The sequence below is a fragment of the Struthio camelus genome, chromosome 2 (genome assembly GCF_040807025.1).
Source record: "Struthio camelus isolate bStrCam1 chromosome 2, bStrCam1.hap1, whole genome shotgun sequence".
Lineage (NCBI taxonomy): Eukaryota > Metazoa > Chordata > Aves > Struthioniformes > Struthionidae > Struthio > Struthio camelus.
In genome coordinates, this window is record NC_090943.1 from 23,712,468 (window position 1) to 23,730,677 (window position 18,210).

Genomic DNA, 18,210 nt, shown 5'->3' on the forward strand with positions numbered 1-18,210 from the left:
TTACAACAGAGAAACTAGTCCTGTTCTGAAGAAAGGCTGGTCCAGTTTGATGAAGGACTGCTATCAATGACCTGCTGAGATAGGCTGAAAAGAGCAAATCATACTATGCTCAACTTCACCTCAGCGCTTGTATGTTTGTCTGAGCAGATCCCTTCACAGTCTAGAAAGTGGGAAAGGAAACCTGAAGGTTGCAGAGACATACTCTAGCATCTTCCACTTAGCAAGGCACAGCCTGAAAGCTTAGAAGTTGTGAGGAAGAAAGGCTGCAGGGTTTAGCATTGCTGATTCAGCATTGTTCCTTTGCCAATCTCTGTTTCTCCGGCAGGAAGTTATGCTCACAGCGTGCCTATTCGCCACCTTTTCTCTGAAGTTTGGACTCTTTTGGAGAAAAGGGGAAATGAAAATTAAGCAGAATTTTATCAAGAAGCATAGCAATGCGCACACAGACAAATCTTCACATGCTGTAGCCCATCACCATCATGGCATGCCTCAACTGCCCAAAGAAATAAATTGGTTGTTCCAACACAGGTTCTAGTAGATGCTCCCCTACAGAAGTTAAACAATTCATTTTCACAAAACATTGAAACATTGATCAGTTTGGGTTCATAACATTCATATTAAATTGAGAAAGGAATACTATGATTATTTATCCTGATATAACTTGACACAAAAATTCAACTCAGAATCCCCATATATAGCACAATCACAAAGTTGCCAGCTGGACACAAAAAACTTTTCAAAAGGCACTGTCGGAAAACTGAGCAACAATTCTACTGGCTAAATAAACAAAGTGAGAAAACAACCTTTTTATTCCTCTAGACAGGCTCAAAATAGATTGAAAGAGCAGCATAACGCAGCTTGCACTATCATACTGTATTTTCATACTACATCATCAACTTTTTTTCTTCATTTATCTAAGCTGCCAAGAACGAACACAAGAAATCTTGGCAGAATCAGGGGATTATGGATATGAATTATAGTAATCAGTCAAAAAGTTTCCTTTGCTTTTCTACCTAGCCCTTCCTTTTCATCTTGTACATCAAGAGTTATTTCTGTCCATTTTTACAGCAAGGAAATTTCAGAAAAGCAAGATCCAAATTCCTCTGTGAATGTTTATTTATACAAGATACAGGCTTAAACCTTCCAAAAGTGGTAGCATCCACTGGGGAAAAAAAGTAAGACACCATGAGAGCAACACAATGGTTCTAAGATGACTGACCAATCTGAGCAGGAATAGCAGCTGGCAGGAAAAAACAGCTGAAAGAATTGGTGATTGATCAGAATACATTAAGTCACAAATTATATGGCATCCATACCAGTGTGAATCGCTGTCAATATTGAATCCAATAGAGCAACAAGGATAATTTCCTCAGCCCAATCTTAGAAATATTTTTTAAGTAGCAATTACTTCTCAGGAACATTGTAGCTTAATAGCAGGAAAACAGGACATAAAGCAAGGTCACCAAGTGATGTTAGGTACAGGGAAGATGTAAATAACATTAGGCTATGGAAAGAGAATAGTACTTTTGGAACCACTCTATCAACAGTTCTTGAAAATGTATGACCAGTTTTGTTACAAGCATGACCAAAGGAATAATGTTGTTAAAAACTTAATACAGACTCTTGTATCCAGACTAGTTGGAAAAAAAGAAATCCCTTCATGTCCATTTTTATGATTACAAGCTCCCACGGAAAAGTTTTCTATTCAATCCTATGTTAATTAGATATTGGTGACAGTGTCCAAGTCTGCTGGTTTCTCTACCTTCCATTTAAAAATTGCTTTTAGAGTTCGTATGGGTGCTTAAGTACTGGTGCTCATCTTAAGCTTACTAAATGGAAACTCACTGATTTCCTGTGCTATAAATGCCACTGCTTCCATGTTTGCTTTTTTTTAAATGAGAAATTCGCTTCAATTCCATTGCATTGCATCTAAAGGAATGGTAAATCAGGCAGCTTAAATCTCCTCCTCTGAAACTCTTTCATATCTTTATCATTTACCCCCTTTCTAAAAAGAGTAGGCAAAGTATTTAAATTCATCTTCAGACTAAAAACATAGAGCTTCAGACTTGGAACTTTCTCTGTTTTTGCTGTATCCATTTGTCCAGGAGAGCAGAACAGATACAATATTTCACAGAGGTAGCTACACCTACTACTAGCTTGGAAGGCATGGTATTTTTAATTCTCTTCAACTCAAAGATGATGCTGGATTTTTGGCAGTGCAAAATGAGTAAATGAGTTCAGGACAATCCAAGGTCCAGGAGCTGCGTTCTCTCGCTGACCTACGTTAGCTGTAGAGCTGTACCTGCTAAGTTTGGTGAAGCACCAGAGTATGAGACATCTCCTCATCCTTTGTTTTCTTTCCAATAATACTTTGCATATTTACATGTCGATGAAATGTTATCTGGAAGAACCACTCAGCATGCACAGCCTTAAAGCTGTGCAGGGCCTCCAAGCAGGATGGAAAGTCTTTTGGGCAGAAACTGCACCTATTTGTCGTTTGCGCATCAGCCAGCGCAACAAGGCTGAGATTCCAGTCAGGGCCTCTTGACGTGGCTATGATTTCCCTACCCCTTTCACCTTCTAGCCTGCACCACTTGTTATAGATGACTTTCTCCATACATTTGAAACCAGTGATGACATCATCTTTAACATCATTATTCAGATTCAGTCAGGAGGTTTCATGATCCGTGCTGCCTAACCCTCCCATTTTGCAGGCCTTCTTCCCTTCATGAATCTTGACATTGCTTGGAAAAGATTTTTTATTATAACTCCATAGCCTCTTTGTGCTAGAAGACAAAAGTAGCAGCAAACGATAGCAGCACGTCCATTTTCCTCTGCTTTGTGAATTTGATGCTGCCCAAAAATCAAATGATTCCTGTACTTTCATGCACATAAGCCACAGATGAGGAGAGGTGAACCACCATTAAAAGTACTACATCTTGAAAAGAATGCTCAAACAATTGTAAAGATGTCCTTAAAAAAGGAAACAGCAGCAGGAACAGAGTCAATGACTGGGAGAAAGGGAACAAAGACAGAGGAGGAACAGGGTTCCAGAATAAATGTCTCCTTATCTGCCAGAACTAGTAATTCAAACTGTTGCTAAATCACTTAGCTGGCATTTTTCTCTCAGTTTTAAGCAGATAATATATGCACAGATACAATAAAATATGGTCAATATACTATTTCATCACAGTTCAAGATGGAATATGGCCATATAATCTCCTTTTAACTCTGACTTATTACAGAGCCTTACATAGACAAGACTATAAAAATGCAAAACTATTTAAAAAAAATCAAAACTAGTTACTGTTTCGTCACAGAACAAAATCTGAAAAAAAACCCCGAACCTTGCACACCTTTATGTGAGGAACTGAACTCACATATGATTTACATTTTACAGGATTTACAAAAATGTTGATTATAAACTCTGCATTTGGGAATCTAAGATTTTGAGAAATGGTAACTTATATAGCCATTGACACACCTCACAAGCTACCATACTTATTGGGAGGGTATAGGTGAGCAGTTACAACATGTGAGCACCGTTAAGAGCCATCCAGTGCTCCCGCAAACCTTCAGGATATGTATAGGCAATGTTCCTCTTGCTCCTCAGTCACTGTTGTCCCGATACAGAAGAAGGTTTTGCCTTGACCTCATCCATACCACCTCTCCCAGACAAGCCCACTTGTGGCCAGTCAGAATACCCGACGGAACACCAACCACACCTTTCCACTCCAGAGGCCCGCCCCCAAATTTTACCTAATTAAAATCCTAAAATAGATATGCTGCAAGAACTGAATACTTGCTTTTCTATGTGTGTGAAATTACGGGAACTGAAATTATACAAGAAAAGGACTTATTTTTCCACATGGTTCACAGAGGATGTGTTTTAAATACAGACTTGTCATCTAGCAACTACAACACACCCATAGCTAAGTAGGAATACTTGAAAGCTGGTAGAATTACAGAGATGTTTGCTGAATAGCTGGAGAATCTGTGCATTAGCGTGGTTTGAAAGAAATCTGGGGCAGAAACTTCAAATTTTGGAAGCATTTCTCTTTGTAAGATCTATCTTACATTTTGCTTCCTTGAATTGTATCCATTTCTATTGTTCCATTTAATAACTAGTATTATTTCTCTTCTTAAGACCCAAACTCATTAGTCTGGGTCTTCAGATCATAAGATTTGAAATCTTACATAATATAGAATGGTTACAAAATAAATTAACTGCTGTATGTAATCCTAAGCACACTGAAAAATGTCTACTACAGTATTTGCATATGAGAAAATAGCTTTGGCTTAATTCTAGTTGCATAATTTTATTAAAACAAGGCACAGTTTATTACATTACACTTTACATTACATATTACATTACATTTTATTTTATTACATTAGAGCGCTGCATGTTCATTCCGTTCTATATTGGTCACGAGATCCTTTGTGTCACTAGTTCCAGGAACTGCATCACTATTAAAATACAAATTGTTCTCAAAGCTGTCATTTGTCGACAAGCGATTCTTTCTTCTTTTGTAGAAGAGATAGCCTGCAAGGCCAGCTCCTACTAGGATGAGGATCACAACAACAACTACAACTCCTGTTTTACCATGGTTCAGACTAGGAGCCTTCTCATCCTTTGTCATTGCTGAAAACAAATACAAAGAAATCAAGACAATGATACATTACTTCTTATCTGATTACTGGAAGCAATTTCTTTAGAAAGCACTATTTTTAAGTAACATGTTCCATTTGCTTCAAATAATGAGTGACAAAGGTATTAACATAAAATTAATTGACTTTAAAAGGTTAACACCACATGTCATGTCACAAAACTTTTTCTAAAACATCTGCATTTGAGCAGTGAATGGAGTGTATTATATCCTGCTAGGAAATAATATGCTTGTAGGAAACAGATGTGGTACTCAGGTATATCTGAAAACTTAAGACACATAATACAGAAGATGATGCATTGTTTTTATGATCGTACATGGAATTATCTTCATCTACTTGAAAGAAAATATTCTTACCTTTTGTAGGCATTTCAGCTGGTGGCATTTCAGCTGCTGGTGGTGTTTCAGCTGCTGGCATTCCAAAAAATTGTAAAGGAATTATGTTATTATTATATTCTTGTTATTTATATATTATAATAATGATTTTTGGGCATAACAAAAATTACATTCAGAAAAATGTACAGTTACACATACCATTAAATACTGAAAACACATTGGTTTATTTCATAGAAAGCTATGTACACCTATCAAATGGCAGAGCACAATGATGCTTACACTAGTAGACATGTACATATGCTAGCATATGTAAAAAAAAAAAAAAAAAAAAAAAAGAGAGAAAAGAACCATCAATGAGCTCCATGGAGACAAGAGCCTACACCAATGTAAAGCCACAAGAGTGTCTGCAGAGCATCCTGCAGGACAGACATCTTCAAACCTAATTCTGAATATAATTACTAATTCTTGCAGTAGCTGGTATTCTATATAATCACTGCAAGTGTAAATACATTTGGTTTGCTGAGCCTTAATAGCCCTGCCTACACAGACAATTGAATCCAGTCCTGAACATCAAAGTACCTTAGTAGAGATCACATCCAAACTAAAATGTTTGCAGCTCATTTAAGATTTAAGATCTGGACCATGAAATCAGGCTTGCAGGGAAAACTGGGCTATCATTTAAGATGAAAATCCACATTTTGCTGTGTGGACATAAATATGTCGATACTAAATCCTGAATCAAGGAATTATCTTTCCTTTTGATGAAGGTGAGCTCAGAAAATGAAATAATTTTATCAGTTCCCCCAACTTACACTGCCTGACTCCATTAATGATCCAACAATCCTTGCTTCCATCAGTTCTGCTAGTTTTACATTTAGAGACAAATATTATCCTATTTCTAGCTCTTCAAAGTAAAATGAAACATGCTTATTTGGATGCTTCCAAAAGCTTTTATCAAGAAAAGCGTCCACTAATACTGTTGACAATAAAAAGTAGCTTGTTACTTGTTTGCATTACACCAGTACATAAATCCATGGGAAAGAGGGAAACCGGGAGATTTTTGTGTTTACGTACTTCCGAAGTGCCTGCTAGAGGCATTCCATGTTCTCTAATAATGCTACTTTATGTCCAAAAGCACTGTGTAAAAAACAATCTCACAAATGTAACAAGGAATAGAAGGAAATAATTTATATTATGCACATTTTGAAAATAATCTTCTGACTGCATTGCTTAATTTGATAGGAACATTTTTGGAATATGGAGAGTTTTTTCTTGCATCTCGTAGGCAGGGCTTAGTATAAGCACTTATACTTACCTACTTACTTACTTAGCTCTAATCATGCTTATTATGTACTGTTGTTTTTTGCTAAAAGATGAATACATGCTCAGCTCGTCTACATGTTAGTCAAGTACTATATTTACAGATACCATTCCTGAAAAATGAGAGTGAGAAGCCTTGACCATGATCTTCCTAGCCTATCTGTAACACAAACAACAAGCATCTATTGAACTGTTGAACAGTTCTTTTGAGTATCTTTGTTTACGAAAAAGTTAAATTATTTATGGAATAGACCCGTTAACAAAATTTCAGACCATTAAGGTAAAAATCATGTGAACAAGTGGAGCAGAAAGTAAGATCTATTTCACAGGAAGACTTCAGTCCCAGCTTTGAGTTTTGCAGCCTCTTCAGAAAGGAGCAAACTTAACAAGCACAAGCGCAGCTAAACAGGATGGCCATTGATTGCAACACTTTTTAACCTATATCTATGACTATTTCTGATAGAAAACGGAAAATAAATGGCATTTTCATTTGTCAATCACAATGTAAAAGGATAGACAAGTAGACTCTGAATGGATAGTTATATGTAACAGTTCTGCAATACTTCCTGTACCAGATACAGTCATCTTTACAAGCATCTGAGTGAGTCAGGATGATTTTGCATTTGAGAGCAGATTTCTAGAAAGGACAGCAGAATTTCTCCCATTTCCAATCTTCTTGAGGAAGTAGGCATAATTCAGCTATTAAGTGTATTTCACTCTTCTCAGTAAATGTTACTAAAAGATTTTTGATACTGCAATACAAGCTGGAATAAATGCTTAGGATGACTTTTAGAAATATGTATGCGCTGGATGTACATGCTGCCAAATTTGCACATTCAATTATTTCAGCACACTTTCTGTTTAGTACATTCAAACTATTTGCTTTGCCTTTCATTTATTCATCTTCTCAAAACCAGACAACACAGAGACAAAAGGTCCGAAAGGGTTAATTAATTCACAGTCCATAAATATCTAATTCACAGAAGCACCACTGCATACTCAGGAATGCACACAGCTGAGCCTGCCAGAGGGAATTGCACAAAGGGGATTACCTGGATTTAGCAGAGGGTATTCCCCGAGTAACACATTTTCAAAGAGATTAAACTAATTCATGTTTGCAAAACACAGTATTAACAGTGTGATTACTGAACAATTATTGATATGGGAAGGCAAATTTGTCAAGTGCATACACTAGGTACAGTTACAGAAACAGAAACTATCTTTTCCAAACAGTTCTGAGAGACATCCATTTCTTGAGCACAGGTCAGAGCTTGTACTTTCTGAAAGAGTTATTCTCTCTGTTTGTTGGCGTGCAAAAGTGCATCCCTTCCCATTTACTAAACCACAAAATACCCATCTGAAACACTCTGTATATGGCCGCTACCTATTAATACTAAGCATACAGAAAGCACTCTCTCTCCATACATAAAATAAATTCATAAATGTAGCACTTACTTTTTGGTTTTTTACAAACATAGCCTTTATAGGAACTGCAATAAATATTATTCCAGTACCCGGAGTTTGCGTACATTTCAACACAGTGCTCGTTTTGTTGAGGTGAAGGTTCTCCTACATTCCAGTTGACAAAATCCACTGCAGTGTTGTCTAGCCACAACCATTCTCCTAATTGGAAAAATATTTAATATAGTAAAACAAGACTGCGTTCATTTCCCTGTTGACATCTGCTCTGCATTTATTGCCTTCCCAAGGAATTTACTTGTGGACACGTTTGGAGACAGGCCATTAAATTATTTGGACTTTTGGTCTGATACAGAATGGCTGCCTTTAAGTTTTTATGCCAATGATATAATATCAATTTTGAGAAAATGGCCAGCCAGTCTGGCTTGTAAAGTTACTAAGGAGAGAAAGCTTAAAGACATATCTCCCACACAATTTTCTGCATTGGTATGGTGTCAATTATTTAGTCAGTTATAGAAATGATTGATGTCAACATATAAATTATCTTCAACAGAAGGCCATTTATCTCAGTAATTTGTAGGGGGCAGGTTATTACTCTTTTTAAAACCCCCACTTAAGTTTTTCTAATTCCCTTTATTTTTCAGTTTCTGCTCCTTCCCACTGACCTTATAGACTTTGATTTTCAATTCTGAAGATCTGCTTCAAAAATCTTGTGATCACTCTTGTTTAAATATCCTGGGACTTTCTGTCTCCCTTCCTGTTCCTTTTTTCTTCTTTCTTTTAATAGTGTTATTTATTTAGAATAAATGTGCCCTTGTGACTCTTAACTTGTACTCAGACAAGAAAATTCTTAAGACTCAGCATGAAAGTTGTTTTGTTTTCTTACAAGGTACCTTGTATTTTACTTTTTTAGTTTTTTTAATACCTGCCCCAATTTGTGTCAGTGCATAACATTTTGATACCACTTTTCCAAAGATACAAAATTTAGTTATGCTGAAATCATGATAATCATTATCAAACGATACAATGGTATCTACTTGTTGAAGCAGCTTCAGGTTTATGATTACTATAAAAAAATGTATTGTTCTTCACCTGCTCTAGAACTAATTTTAGAAACCATGTTTACGTGTCAATTAACCACATGAGTAAACCTCAGCTTTTCTTGATATGTATTATCTACATAAATCATTAATCTATTCAAGTTCATTTCCCCTCTACTGAAGACCTTCCTTTTTCTTTCTTTCTTTTCCCTGGATTCAAGTAACATAATTGAATATTTGTCTTCTCCTCAACTGGACTTGCCGTTGCAGTAGTTGAGCAGGCAGTGATAGGAAAAACCTTCGAAAACTCCTGAAATTTGACCTAAGTCCCCCGAACTATTCTGCAGCCCTGCCTCTGACACTGTTAAACTGGAGTTTTTACTCTGAGCAGCACAAGCCTGAAGTAGCCGTTAGGTCTATTGTTAAGACCGAAATAACTATTTAACTGAATATTGATTTTATTAATGAATAAGCAATAATCAGCAAAGGAAGATTAAATTAAATAAGCCTATTGTCCGTTCTCTCTTTCCTTCCCTTCCTCACAATGAGGCAGAAAATAGAAAAAGTTATGACGCGTTATTCCAAAGACATGAACTCCAGCTTCAAAATAAATTTGTTCTGAGGGGCAGCTGAAGCTAAAAAACAGGTGATGGATCATTCAGGATGGTGAGTCCAAAGACGAGATGTGATATTAATCACATTATTCTCTACCATAAAAATTAAGAGTATCTCAGTGAAAAGCACATCAATCCGGTGGCCTCTCCAGATCTGAGAGGAACCATTTGACCTTGGTTCTTTTCAACTATCAGCATGATCCAGTCTGTATTCTGCTATCCACACCCTGTGCCTTACTGCATCCTGAATTCCTCTTCTTGCTTTAAGATGAACTTGCTGTGCCTGGTCTTTCTTTTATATACTACCGCTTATTACTTGATTACTACTGAACTACAGCTGCCCTGTTGTAAGACTACATTACCTTTCCTAATTTCACTTTTATGTATTACCAAGTACCATCTCACATTTTCAACACCACTGTCAAACAGCTTGTGAGAATTGTTCACCAAACACAAAGATGTTTTACAAAAATTAAAGAATTTACCATCTACATTTCTGTACATTCCTGTCCAAAAAGTTGATATTTTCCTTTCAAGAGGTTCAATGGTGTATGCCAGAAAGTTGGCTTCAGCTGAGTCTTCAACTGACACCAAAGAGGCCCCTGCAAAACACAAGGAAAAAAAATGTCTTAGAGACACAAGTTTCACAGCAAACATGTAAAACAAAAACTTGGGATAATTTCCTATGAAGTGCTCTTGCAATGTTTTTGATATATTTCTCAGCATTTCCAACACAATGCACCAGCATTTTGTTTCCTCATCCACTAGAAAATAGCAGCACCACTGAACAATGACTCAAAATGCAAAAGGTGAATATGTGACCTGGTATAAACTTCTACTGATGTGTTAATAACAAAAAACTAACAAATAAAAAGAAGCCTACAAGTTTTTATTAAAAAGTGCAACAACTTCTATCTACGCACAATATCACTTCATACATTAATGATTAAAAGTTTTCTGAGCCTTTGTATAACTCGCTTATAGCACAGTCTTTGCTGACTTTTTGAGGTAGAGTTTTAAGTGTAACTCCTTAATTGCGCAGTTTACTTATACACACGTTTTCTTTGTAGTCAGTAGAGAAAGATTTTCCACAGTATGATTCACAGCACCTAAATTAGGTTCTTACTCTGAATCACCTTCTAAAAGAATCTCTTTCTCCCTGGTGATGAAGGAAGTGCAAGGGAATTTAGCTCCACGCAGAAGAAATTGGAAAAAGATTTTCATGAAGCCTGAGCTTTTACTCTGAGGTGACAATATCTGCGTTGTTCCTCCCTGCCTTCTGTATCTTTCACCTTGGTCATCTGTTGCCCAGTTAGTACCTGGTTAGCCATCCACCTGCAACACTAGGCATTCTGCCATAATGATTCATTCTAGCAAGGTCAAGAAGTTGTGGCATGGGGCCTGTACTGTGCCAGCAGAGCAAATCAGATTTTTCATGGAGTGTTATTAAACATTTTATAAAGTGCATCTTCTCTTCTCTTTCAGTGTGGGGTTGGAATGCAGTCAACAGATAAGTAGCAACAGCTGTGCTCAGCATTTCACTGTTTTGATTAGGATGCTGAATTTTTCAAGGTGTTCCTCCTCAGGTGAGGAAGACACAGTTAAAGAGAATGAAAAAATAGAAGTCATTTGAAATACTACTGAGCTAGTGCTAAATTCTACCATGGTTCAGAATTTCACTATGGTCACTTCACTATAATTAGAAAATGCCCAACTACAAACAGAAAATCCAGAGTGCAAGTAGGGACAGCAGAATGTAACAGAGCATGGAATGTTCCTCTTTTTGCAGTAGTCTTTACGTTCTTCTAATTGTTCCTCTTTTTCTGAATGTTGTCAGATGTTTGGTTTGCATCAAAGATTAAGGGCAATACTGAAGGGGAAGTCAGTGATGTGAAGTCTGCCTATAATCCCTTGCAACTTTTAAATTGCACATAATGCCAGACTCTCACCACGCAGGCTGAAACAAATGGTCAGTCCCTTTTTTCAGGGATCTCACTCTAACACAAAAAAGCAATTCTGATGTAACTGCAGGTTCCAACAACAAAGATGGAGGGCAGCTGCGGAAATAAGCTGAGCCACGTGCTATCACAGGCAATGTCAAATTTCTCTCAAACTTCACCTTAAGACTCTTCCATTTATTTGCCCCGCTCTTCTTACTCAAAGACTGTTCCAGAAACTTAGCCCTCTGAAGACAAGAAAGTGCTAATTTCTAGCATATGCTTGTTCAAAATTATAATCGTACCACCTAAGGCAGAGAACAAATTTTCCTGCTATTTGCACAGCTGCCAAGATCTTTTTGAGTATGCAGAAGTAAGAACACACACTGCAGTTTCCAAAGACTAAGCATCTGTCATGCCAACAAAAGAACTCAGAATCTGACTGCATGGAAATGGGTCACACTGTGACAACTCTCACAGTCTTAAAGACTGAGCTATATAGCAAGAGAGTTGTACTTCTGAGACATTTCTGTATTTAAAAGTAAACAATCGAGAATCTCTATTCAAACGTTATGCAAATGTTAACATGGAGAATATAGTTAAGATTTACAGAACATACAGCAAAACTTGAGCATTCCCTTGGAAATACTAAAAGCTCTTCTCCAAGCTGGCAATGAGAAGCCAAGAACGAATCTGACCGCTGACAGAAAGGGTGAGATTCATCTCACCTAGCTCTAGGTGTCTGTATGCGAGCTCTAGGTGTCTGTATGTAACATAGGTTTCAGTGGTAGGTTTTCACAGAATCACAGAATCGTTTAGGTTGGAAGGGACCTCTGGAGATCATCTAGTCCAACCTCCCTGCTCAAGCAGGGTCCTCTAGAGCAGATTGCCCAGGATCACATCCAGACGGGTTTTGAATATCTCCAGCGAAGGAGACTCCACCACCTCTCTGGGCAACCTGTTCCAATGCTCTGTCACCCTCACAGTCGAGAAGTTTTTTCTCAGGTTCAGATGGAACTTCCTGTGGTTCAGTTTCTGCCCATTGCCTCTTGTCCTGTTGCTGGGCACCACCAGTTTTAGTCAGTGGAGAGAAAATCAACACAGTCAGCAGAGTTTAGGGTGCAATTCATCTGACCAAACATCAGTGTATATTTCTAGTGAAGATGAATCAGCCAGCTCCACCGACCACAAGAACGAGGTCTCTGGGCACTCTAATGGGAACTTAGATACCTGGGTTGCATACAGCTGTCAACACTGTAGATATGAAGTTTGGCAAGATGAATCTTTACTTGCCCAGAGAAGTAAGTTACAAGAATGAAACAACAGTCCTAGTTTACTAATATATTATCCATCCTAGACAGCTGTAACTTCTTCATTTCAGTGGCATAAAACTGGAATAACCAAGAAGCAAATCAGATTAGGAATGCAAATCACAGGGAATGCTTAAAGCAAGATTTAGTGACTGCTGTGCATGAGGTTGACTACCTCATCGACTACCTGTCCTGTCAAAGGACAAAGGTTCCACTTCTGTCATCTCCACTCCAGGCCACACCCATCTTCCAATGCCTCACCCCACACCCATCAAAGAGTTAGTGTGTGCCACTGGTAGACAGCTATTCTCCATCTCCTCCAGAATTAAAGCAGCTTTTGGATATAACTGACTACCCTTGAAATCACAAAAATACATAGCACATGTTCAGTTTTTCATAGATCAAAAAAAACAAGTCAAGAAAGTGTGATCTTTGATTAAGGAGGATACTCACCTAGTCGGAGACATTCTAAAGAAGCCTGGGCCCAGTTTCTTGTAGATGAAGATTCAATGTAGTAGCAATGACCTCGGAAAGGGATCCAAGACTTGTGACCTTCTGATTCAGGACACTTTCCTGGAAGCTGAGGGGGCTCAGTAGGAGCTTGAACTGTTTTTAAAAAATAGAAAGGGCACAATCTAAAGACACCGCTCCTTAAACATTCTTTTATCGTGAGTAGGTTATTCTAACTGAACATTGGAAAACTCACTTGAAACAAATCTTAAACAAAATGTAATCTTGGTAATCTGCACTGCTTAGTATAAAACAATAATGGGAAAAAGTCTGAAACTGGAGAACAACAAATACTGCAGCTGTGCTTCACACTCAAGAAAATTAATTCAGCAAAGAATGTAAGCATTTTTTTCTTCAAATACATCTTAAGGTCAGATCAACTCTCTGCTCACAACTGTATAGTCACAACTGAGCGTCACGCTGAATAAGTGCTTTGCTGAATTAGAGCCTAAACTTGGTCACGTGGGTTGTAACCTAATATCATCGAACACAGAAAGGGTTATCAGGCAGAAAGGGTTATCAGACAATAACAACAGAAGTTTCAGATCAGAACAGTAGCATATGTGGCATGAAGGAGCATCTTTAAACATTTATATACTACCTGTAATTTGCTATGCAGTTATAATAGGAAAACCTGGAAAGCCATTACAAGTGAACACTCATTTTGACTTCTTATGGCTTGGTCACTCAGCTCTTCCCCTTTCAACACCATACCCAATGTGACCATTACCTGACCATTCATTACCTTTTGATTCTTCCAGGGTTTGCTTAATCAATATCAGAATAAAATAACATTTACTTAGTAGCACAGTAAATATCAGACTAATGCAAGTCTGAGCTTGACAAAACGTATCTAACATTATTAACGTGAAGTGATGGGTATTCATTGTCACAATAGCTTTGTTAGTATGTGTTGGCCCTCATTTTAAAGTCGCCTATCAATCCAATTAAATTTTAATTATTTCATCTATTTGGTTCTTGATATAAGAGGAAGCATTTAAGTATATATCAGCAGACCACTCAGCACAAAGAACTATAAAAGGAAAATCATCATAAATGCAAAAATTCAAGTTCTTACCATCAGGTTTTTTGCAAACAGAGAAGTAACTTTCATTACAGGATCCTGTCTTCCAGGCTCCAGCAATGTCTAGATAGACACAACCTATCTTCTGCTTTGGTTCCCCTTCAGCCCACTTAGTATACTTCATTCTCCAGTTATCAATCCACTCATAACGCCCATTGGTCTAAGCACAGAACAAACAGGAATGATTAAACCCTGAGCACTAACCGTTGCTTTGTGAGTCAAATGTCTGTTTGTCTGTCTGTCTGTCTGTCTAGCACCTTCTGCCAGAAGTTTCCTTTAGAAATCAATAACAAATGCAAATGGACCAAATCTCTACGTTTATGTTGTGACCAGCAGCTGTTCATGGAGAAATACAGCAGGGCAACAAATACTTTTTAGCAATGCAAAGTAAGTGACACTGAATACATTTTGGACTTGACAAAACTGTTAAATAAAACCTGGACATAAAAAAAATTCATTAAACATAGTTTGTAGGAGTGAACCTCTGATGCTTAGTTTTTGTACTATCTAATTTTCTTCAAGTTTCAAGAAGTGCAGATTATTTTAGCTTAAACTGCCTTTAAAAATTAACATTCTCCCACCACAGTTTATGAACTCAAAGGATCATCCTGTTGGTTAGCTTTGTGGAATTTTTTTTTTTGGAAGACGTGTTTTACATTCACTCATTTGCATTTCTTTCTTATGCTTAGTCAATGCCGGGCAAGTGCCTATGCCAAGAAGAAAGAGTGGTATATTTTAATATCTGGAAGGTACCAAAATATCAAGAGAGCAGGGAGAGGGGAAACAAATAAGACAAAAAATTAAATGAGGTAAACAAACTAATTATTTGGCTAACTATCCTCAGAATGTTCCAAGAGTCATTTCAATACCACTTTATTCTATTTGTGAAAATCAGGTATTGTTACGCCCTTTGTTTAGAATAAATGATTTCCACAGTAATCTTAAGACATAAGAATTTTATCCCAAAACAAACATTGCACTGTCTACATGAAGAGATATTTCAGAATGCTAGCCTAAAACGTCCTGTTTGGAAGGGCACAGAGTAAAATACCACAGAGAATGAGTATAAAAAATATACAATTTAATCAGAGTAATGGAAGAGTATATATACCCTTACCTGTAAAAACATGCTATATACAAGCACTTAGAATCAAGATGTAAACTAGTAAGCTAACAATAAAGAGATTTTCCAGTCCCTATTTTGTACATAAGGGAAGCAGCATCATTTTTAATTGGTTCAATGTTCTTACCACGTTACTGTTAAGACCAATCCATATTGGCACCCCATACTTCAATATCTTTAGCCACAGGAACGAATGACTGTAGGGGTCTAAGACGCTGGAAAGGTCAAACTGATCACGTCTGCAGTTTTTTCGTGCATCCTCCCATTTCATTTTGGTATGGATGAACAAATAACTACTGTTACCATAACGGATAATGCTGGATGGAACTGTACTTGTAGAAGGGAGAAACTCAGAGTCTATAAAATAAAGGAGGAAGAAAGGCTTATGTCAGATGTTTATTCAAAAGGGTTTATGATTTGACTTTAGTAGCAAATATGATAAAACAACTACCTCTTTTCCTCATCTCCTCTTCCATGACTTTTGACCAGTATAGGTTAGATATGTTATTCTTTAAGATAGCATCAGTAGCAGAAATCAATTATAGAGCTGTAGAAAGGGAAAGAGCTGCTTAAAGCAGCCTTTGACAAGAAGAAAAGGAACATTCTGCATAATCCTCCAGGCTAGTATTACTGAAATGAACTAGGATTAGAGTAGAAATCAATCTGATTGCAGGTTTTCACTGATTTTAAATTTTATTTTCTAGATAAATTAGCTCAAGTTCAGTGCGGATGAGCTACATTCACATTCCAGGCAGTTCATGCTACATGTACAATCCAGTGTTTTCCAGAATATGTTTTGAAAGTCAGTGTGCTCAGAAAATGATTAGAAAAAAATGACTAGACAAAATGACAGAGCAAATATCAGGGCAACGTTTCTACTACACACAAAGATGTAGATACAAATTCCAGTCCAGGAAGTTAGTAATGTGGCAGTTACTGGGAAGGGTCAGCTTAGGATAGTCTCTCCAGCTGGACCTTTGGTTTGATGCATATGTCCCTTGTGTTTCTGCCTGAAAAACAACTTATGGATATAACTTTATTGGAAGTGAAATGATGCTGAAATTCAGCACTAGTGCCCAAGCGAAAGCCTGAAAATACGTTAGGTTTGACTGTGTTGTAATTGAAAAGACAATTACCTGCATTAATTTGGCATATATAACCTCTGCTGTTATCACAACTCTCATCAGCCCACTTCCCTGCTTCTTTAATAGGGCTGTTTCTCATGACAACACAATCCGCCTCGGAGGAAAAAGACACAAAACCAGTTATATATAACTAGAAAAAGCAAGTAAGAAACTTTTATCACCCTTTCACATTTTAAGACACAAGTAATATTGCAGTTTTATTCTCATATCCTTGTAAGATTTAGCAGCTCCAGTTTTATGATGATAAAACTCTTGCGCTTTCCAAACTTTTTAAGTTCCTCCCTCTTGCGCAATACCAGGGTTGAAAAGGAAGACCAGAGAAATGCTGGTATCCTCCCATCTCCAGGCATACAGAATGGAGAGGAGGAAAGCCACAGCCAGTTTAAAGAGAAGTAACATCAGCTATTGTAGAAAACACTGATTAACTTCGCCCCAGAAAAAAACCCTCCTGCCATGGCTTGACCATCAATAAGCAATGCAACAGTTCTGACATCTCACTCTCCTCTTCAGATTTATTCTTGCAAGCTGTAGTATTATACACAGAAAAATTAGATCTGCTCCTTCCCAAAGGCAGCCATTGATCTCAGGGTGCCAGCCTTATGGTGACATTTCAGCCACCCCGAGATGAACGCATTAGACAGAACCTATGTGAGTCACACAGTAACAAACACTGACTAAAGCAAAATACTGTATGTCTACAAATATTTTGTGCAATGAAGCTTCCATATTTATCTTATTCTATTTACATATTTACTTTGGCTGGCCAGGAGGAGATGCACAGAGAAACATTTAATTGCCTAGTGAAATACATTTAAGATTTAAATCTTTCTAACTGAACAGTTGCATAGTACTGTGCATTAACCTTGACAACTTATTTTTTATTCAGGTCAAGTATATTTAAAAATAAAGCTGAAATTTACACACCAGGAAATTTTTCAGAGAAGACTTTATAGAAACCCTATCGCTTTTCATAAAGAAGGAAAAATATATATATTGTTCCTCCCAAAAGTAACATTTTAAGCATGCTACTTCTGATTAACTTCAAATTTTTCCCAAATTTTCTCCCTCAATAAAGGATCAGAAGCTCAGTGAGGCTACTTTCAAAAAGAGGAAAAAAACCATTGTACATAAAAAAGTGTTTTTTCAGCGCAAATTGTACTCAGTGTAAATACAGTGAGTGAACGTGATGTAGTTCCACAGCACAGCACCACCTAAACATGTGCCATCAGAGATCAGTTTGCATGATAGAGAAATAGGGGAAGTGGCTTTTTGTTTTGTTTTTTTTTTTTCCCAGAAAAACTGAATGGCTGGCTTTTTATAGAAGTAATATGTTCCTTCCACAAATGTGACTGACAACATATGCATATGCTTATCCATATATGGCTGTTTGAGGGTAACGCTTGTCTGCAAGTGCCACTTGCAAGCTACAGGCTGACTGAGAAAACCCCTAAATTCAGGGACAACCGTGGTCACAGGAGTAGGAGGATCTGCTCATTTAATGCATTTTTGCAGCATATGTCATAAGGCTGGAGTCCCATACGTCTCCTTTACCAGAGCTTATGTACAGTCTTCACGTACACAGAGAACCGAAATCTGAAACCAGCGTTTGTATGCGCACACTCCAGATGCTGTAGCTAGCTGGTACAGCAACTTCCCAAGGGCTGAAAGCCCTTCGCTCTACTTGGATTTATACTTGACATGCATA

The 18,210-nt window shown here is 37.4% G+C and overlaps 1 protein-coding gene across 6 annotated transcripts in view; it reads right to left on the reverse strand.

Annotated features, from left to right (window-relative positions):
• Positions 1-4,299: 4,299 nt before the first annotated feature.
• LOC104143282 (macrophage mannose receptor 1) overlaps positions 4,300-18,210 on the reverse strand; it is a 60,194-nt gene continuing 46,283 nt past the window's right edge. For 4 of the 6 annotated variants that reach the window (XM_068934641.1, XM_068934640.1, XM_068934638.1 and 1 more), the window contains 8 exons: positions 16,497-16,599; positions 15,488-15,717; positions 14,232-14,397; positions 13,097-13,249; positions 9,882-9,998; positions 7,779-7,946; positions 5,025-5,078; positions 4,300-4,642 (listed from right to left, as the gene is read on the reverse strand). In XM_068934641.1, the coding sequence (XP_068790742.1) occupies positions 4,392-4,642; positions 5,025-5,078; positions 7,779-7,946; positions 9,882-9,998; positions 13,097-13,249; positions 14,232-14,397; positions 15,488-15,717; positions 16,497-16,599 (1,242 nt within the window). In that variant the 3' untranslated portion in view covers positions 4,300-4,391. The remainder of the gene's footprint in view (positions 4,643-5,024; positions 5,079-7,778; positions 7,947-9,881; positions 9,999-13,096; positions 13,250-14,231; positions 14,398-15,487; positions 15,718-16,496; positions 16,600-18,210) is intronic. The other 2 variants (XM_068934637.1, XM_068934639.1) reach the window with 1 other exon arrangement.